The sequence below is a fragment of the Lactuca sativa genome, chromosome 1 (assembly GCF_002870075.4).
Source record: "Lactuca sativa cultivar Salinas chromosome 1, Lsat_Salinas_v11, whole genome shotgun sequence".
NCBI lineage: Eukaryota > Viridiplantae > Streptophyta > Magnoliopsida > Asterales > Asteraceae > Lactuca > Lactuca sativa.
In genome coordinates, this window is record NC_056623.2 from 100320560 (window position 1) to 100327151 (window position 6592).

At 34.9% G+C, this 6592-nt stretch overlaps 1 protein-coding gene across 1 annotated transcript; it reads right to left on the minus strand.

Annotated features, from left to right (window-relative positions):
* Positions 1-751: 751 nt before the first annotated feature.
* On the minus strand, positions 752-4137 carry LOC111899406 (calcium-dependent protein kinase SK5). Its single transcript, XM_023895253.3, has 7 exons — positions 3275-4137; positions 2293-2436; positions 1925-2077; positions 1734-1849; positions 1428-1595; positions 1100-1324; positions 752-996 (listed from the first exon to the last, which is right to left on the minus strand). Exons 1-7 carry the CDS (start codon positions 3879-3881, stop codon positions 820-822), a joined length of 1590 nt encoding a protein of 529 aa, XP_023751021.1. The 5' UTR covers positions 3882-4137; the 3' UTR covers positions 752-819.
* Between the last annotated feature and the right edge of the window lie 2455 nt (positions 4138-6592).

The following is a 6592-nucleotide window of genomic DNA, read 5'->3' on the forward strand; positions in this document are numbered from 1 at the left end:
CCGCTTCTCCCTCTGACGATGGTACCACACCCCACCGGTACCGGCCTAACCCGATCTCCATCTTGTTCCCGACTCCGTCCTCCCTAAAACTTTCTTTTGTTACAAAATCGTTTTGAAATCTTATAAGAAAATGAATATATATATATATATATATATATATATATATATATATATATATATATATATATATATATATATATATATATATATATATATATATATATATATATATATATATATATGATTTTCACAATAATATTAATAATCTTATAGTGTTTAGTTTTCTAATATCTTTGTTTATGGGACCACAAAAGAAAATCGCATCAAATGGCGACTTCGAAGTAGGCTCAATTGCAAGATCCATGGTGTTACTTGTGACAAAAAATATATACATTCTGTTGAAATTCTCCCCTCGATATAGCTAATTTTGTCATTTTGAATTTATTTTATTCCAAACAAAAAAATTATAAACAATTTTATAACAAAAAAAACAGTTTTTATAATTATGTGAACAATAAGAGTTACTTATTTGACTTTTGCATTTGATGACTGGGTCTTTACTCATTCGCACATAGATTCACAGAAACGGATTTTGAATTTTGATTACAAATTCAGTTGACTTTGAAGTTTGAATGTAGCAAGTAGCCAAGCCACCACATAGTCCATAAACAAAGACCAAGTCAAAGTTCAAAGTCAAAATTATATATATATCTAAGTTCAAAGTTAACCCCATTTAGTTCAAAACCAAAAATATAATAATAATAATAATAATAATAATAATAAAATAAGAGATTAGTAACAAATTATAGGAATTAATTACTAAATGTCAACTTTTTCAGTGGTGTGATTTTTTGTTATAGGCTCTTGAGGTGCCACGACACCAAGAGCTTCACCTAGGTTTAGGTTTAGGTTGCCTCTCATAGTTCTCCTCCCAATTCCGCCATTATTACCCTTCCTCATCATCGCAGCAAATTCCCCATAATCAATCTGTCCATCCTGTAACACAACACGTTTCCAAGTTCCAACAATTCATCATTAAATAAAAACAATAATCATCTTTTTGATATGATAATTGCGTAAGGAGTAAAGTTATTATTACATTATCTTGATCGATTTCCTGAATCATTTCATCAAGATGAACTTCACCTAAACCCATCTCTTCACACGCTTGTTGAAGCTCGTCAATTGTTATGTATCCACTTCCATCTTTATCAAAAAACGCAAAAGCAGACACAAGATTCTCTTCTCTCTCCAGTTTGTTCAAGTGAACAGTTGCAGCAAGAAACTCACCGTAATCTATGGTTCCACTGTTGTCAATATCCGCCTGAAATTTGATTCCCAAAAATTTCAACCTCCGATAACAAAAAACAAAAAAGAAAAGTGAAAGAAGAAAAAGAAAAAGAAAAAGAAAAAGAACGTAAACTTACAGCATCCATCAAATCCTTGATTTCAGACTCCATAAGTTCAGATCCAACACGTTTAAGTCCCTCTTTCAGTTCCTCAAAAGTAATCGTTCCACTATTGTCTGTATCTATCATTTTGAATAACTCCTTTAATCCACCGATTTCTTCTTCTGAAAGTCTTTCTGCTATCACCTATAAATATAATGTGCATGATGAATTAACGAATAATGAATAATGATAATGAAGTTGTTCCTATGAGTCTTTATACAAAATCTCATCTTTTTTCAAAGAAATTTAATGTTTTTACTTGAGAAACTAAAAGAAGCTTACCCTTAAAGCCATCTTCTTGAGCTTGTTCATTGCAGAAAACTGTTTGAGTCTTGATAATACAGCAGAATCAAGGGGCTTATCGGGTGCCATTTTGTCATCAACAATCCATGGGTGACCTAAAGAAAATACCAAAACATTATATAATTATTTTTTAACAAAAACATTCTTTTATGTTAAAGTTTCTTTCTTACATAAAACTTCATGAGCTGTAAGCCTTTTCTTGGGATTTCTATCGAGCATTTTCCTTATAAGATCTTTAGCACTATCTGTGATTGCAGGCCATGGCTCTGATTCAAAATCGAGTTTTGCTTGTAGAATTTGACGAAAGATCCCCATTTCAGTTTCTGTATATACCAATTAGAATCTGTTAATTTAGAATCAGATGAAGTAATGGAATTACAGAATGGAATGGAATAAGCAAGGTAATGGAATGACTCATTACATTCCATAGTCATGTTCGGTTGGCTTGAAGGAATGGAATGAGTTTTCATATAACTTTTGTATAGTATATGTAAATACAATGTATTAATGGAATCCTACAAACAAGATTGCAAAATACCTGCCCAAAAAGGGGGAACACCACTCAGTAGAATGTACAAAATTACCCCTGCACTCCAAACATCGGATTCGGGTCCATAATGTTTACGTAAAACCTCGGGGGCTACATAATATGGGCTTCCAACCACATCGGAAAATGTTTCACCTAAAATTAGAACCAAGAACCATGAGTAGGGATATTTAGATGAATAAAATGCATGTTCATTGTTAACAATCCTATATTTGGTACCAAATGTTATGAATAAGTAGAAAAAGAATCACACAAAGTAATTGTAGAAGGGTGGAAGTTGAATAGAAATGTTTTGCAACATAATCTATGATGAACAAAGTAGTGACATTATTGGACTAATTCATCCAATGGTTTTAGAATTACAAGATCAAGAAGAACTTGACCAAATTACCTAACTTTCATGAAAGTACTAACATTATTTGAAGGAATAGGAAAAACAAATCAAAAATTGCTACACACGTGTTCAAGAAGAAGGCCCAATACATGGACCCAAATGCAATTATTTAAAACTTTGCATTTGTGAAGTAGTTCTTATCAATGTCGAATTATCACAGTAGGGACAACACAGGGATTTCGCATAAGTTAACAGAAAAAAGAAGTTATAGCATATCATAGGAAGTTAGGTACAATTAAGTGAAACTAGTTATATAAACGACCAAAAACTAGTTCTTTATCTAGATTTCTAACCAATAATGCTTACATATATTTCATATAGTTTTAAACAGAAAAAGGCACAATTATATTGATATCACCCACAAGAACAACAAGAAGATTTACAAGGAAACTAGATCAGAAGCTAAAAGCACCATAAATCAGAAATCGGCGATCAATATCATCCAAGACGTATAAAAAACCTAAAACAGATAGAGATAAGATAGACCCACATGAAATTATTTAGGTGTTAGAGATATAAGATAATATAACCCAAGAAGGAAAATCCAAAAAAGGATTAAAAAGGAATTGGAAACTGAACCTGGTTTGTAGAAAACAGACAACCCAAAATCAGTGGCTTTAAGAGTAGCGTCTTCATGTGTAGTCGAAAAGAGGAAATTTTCAGGCTTTAGGTCTCGATGCATAACACCCAAAGAATGACAAGCTTCAACAACCCCAACAATGGTTTTAATCAACTTCGCAGCCTCTCGTTCACTATACTGCCCTTTCTGAACTATCCGATCGAACAGCTCTCCACCAGCGCATAACTCCATAACGATATGAACATATAAAGCATCCTCATAAGTCCCTTTGATCCTCACAACATTCGTATGCTCAGATAAATGGTGCATTATTTGAATCTCTTTCAAAACATCTTCGTAATCCTCTCTGCAGATGAGTTTCTTCTTCGGTATCGATTTGCAGGCGTAAGGAATGCCTGTGGATTTCTCTGTGCATAGATGGGTTGTACCAAACTGCCCTTGTCCTAATTTTCTTCCGATTGTGTACAACTGTTGAAGGTTTGGGGTTTTTTGCTTGAGTACCCAGTTGGGTTTTGGATTCGATGATGGTGGTGGGATTGGTTTCTTCAATATTGGGGGTTTTGCGGGTTGTGTTGCAGTCGATGTTGAAGTTGATGAAGACGACATGTTTGGTTTCAGAGTTCAGAGTTGCGAACTTTACCAAATGGGTAATGCGAGAATAGTATAGATTTGTGAACAAGAAAGCTGTACTACGAGATGTAACTTCACGAAAACATGAACACAGAAGTATTTGGGGGCCCAGATCGCTCTTATCCCTGAAAAAACAGAGAGAGAAATAGGGGAAAGATTGTCTTTTTTCTTCTTGGTGATTGAGACTTTGAGATGAATGAATGAAAGCGGTTCCTCTCAAAACAACTTTTTTTCTTTTTGGGAGATGGAAATAGACCGAGTCCAAGTTTAGTAGATGCAATAAATTTCTTTTGCGAAAAATAAAAGAAAAAGTAAAAAAGTTTTTAATGAAATTGTAAACATATATATTTATATTTATATTTATATTTATATTTATATATAATATAAATGCAGATATTGTACACTGAATATAACCTCTGAAAGATTCCATTATGATGTTTGTGTAAATTTTCTTTTGAAATTATGCAAAAAGAAGAAAACGATAAAAACATGGCAAGTGCATTATTATTTATTCGTCCTTTGCCTTGTGCTTTATTTGTTATTTTCTTTAATATAATTATGGATTAGCATATTTGGTTTTTTAATCGAGTCTAGTACAATGTTTTTGTACAAATTGGACATATATATTTTTTTATATAAGATGTGCGTAGCTTAATTTAGAAGTCTTCCCAAGTTCCAACACAAAAATACCAAATTGGCCTAGGCTCTTGGGAGTTTTATAGATAGAACTCGAGGAATCAAATTTGTGTTTTGTAAGAACATATGCATTTACACATGCTATAAGAAAAACAATTTGTAATATGTGATTAGTATCTTAAAGTTACAAGTGAATACTCTTATAAAATTGCTAGACTATCTGGTATGGGCAACCAGCGTTTTTATGACATGGCACTGGAACACGACATTACCACGACACAAACACCGCCCCGGGCGCCTGTTTTTTGGTGTTACGTTTCTTCCTATGATGGTGCTGGTAACGAAGGGCAACACTTATTTTTTCTTTGGGAAAATGACTCTTGAGGGTAACCAATTGTTGAGTTTCACAACAAGAAAAGGCACCTTTAGGGACGACAAAAAGCGTCGCTAATAGTCAAGAAAGTCGCCCCTAAAGGTATTAGGGACGACTTGTCGTCTCAATTGGGTCGCCTCAAATACCTCATAGCTAATACTCCAAAGTCGTCCCTAAAGGCGTCGTCTCTAATACTTATCGTTGCTAATACCACTCGTCATCCCTAAAGGTGTCGTCCCTAATAATATTCCGGCCACCGGCCAGTATTATTCCAGCCAAATATTCCGGCGGAATGTGTCGTCGCTAATGCTTAAGATCGTCCCTAACGGTGTCGTCACTAATAATTGTTTTTTTTAGATAAAATTTATATTTTATATTAGTTTATAATATAAAAATGCAGAATTTATAAAATTATAAAACATATAATTTAAAAATCTACATTACATAAAACATCAAATAACATAAACAAAGTATATCACATTAACATCATCTAAATCTATAATAACATCATCCATAACATAAAACAATATATACCGTCATCGTTTTTCTTGAAATATATTTTCAAATAGACATACACATATATCAAATTCCTTATACAAAATAAACTTGCAAACATATATCAAATTCATACATACACATATACACAAAAATTGAACGCACCTGTGGTTGTAGAGCTGAAAACAGTGGAGCCAGTGGAGAAATTCGTCGGAGACGGTGGACGTCGACGGAGACAGGCAGCAACAATGGCGTTGATGTGGTGGTTCTAAAAGTCGGAGATTAGAGAAATCTCCTTAAAACCATCAAAATCAACAAAATTAGAGAAGAAAGAAAGAGAAAGAGAAAGAGAAAGAGAAAAGACGGTGGAAATGAGAAAGGGAAATGCACCTTCGCCGATGGAGAAGTTCGTCGGAGACTGTGGCGAGCTGAGGTGATGATAGTCGCCGGTGGAGCAACTGAAACCCGGTGAGAAGCTGCAAATCCCTCCGGCGGAAGAAGTGGGATGCACTGAAATTCACCGGAAAATGCTTCCTGATTGTCGCCGGAAAATATGAGAGAGAAATGGAAACTGGAAATTAATCAGGTTCTGCGACCTGATGGGGAACAAAAGGTGGAACCCTTTAGGGGCGACACCTTTAGGGACGACTATGAGTCATTAGAGACGACAAATCGGAGGGAAATTCACGCGCTCATATTTTCGCCACCTTTAGCGGCGACATCGTCGTCACAAATGGCGTCGCCCCTATTGGTGTGAACAGTAACTAACCCCATCCGTTGGATCAGGATGCAATCGTAGGGACAAAAATTGATCAGGAAACATTCACGCGGATCGCCGATCAAACCCTTTAGTGACGCCCTTATTAGCGACGACGTGAGGCTTTAGCGACGACAAGAACGCGTATTGTCGAGTGTCATCCCTAATACTTCGTGTCGTCCCTAATGGTGTCGTCCCTAAAGCTTATATTTCTTGTTGTGTTTGTTCTCATTTGGTCTATTTCCTTTTTTGTACTCAATATACCATCGAACTTGTTGTTTGTGTTCACCATAACCCTTTGACCGGCTATCACAGGTCAATAATCGGTCAAAAGGGTTATGGTGAACACAAACAACAAGTTCGATGGTATATTGAATACAAAAAAAAGGAAAGGGACCAAATGAGTACAAACGCAAAAGTTAATTA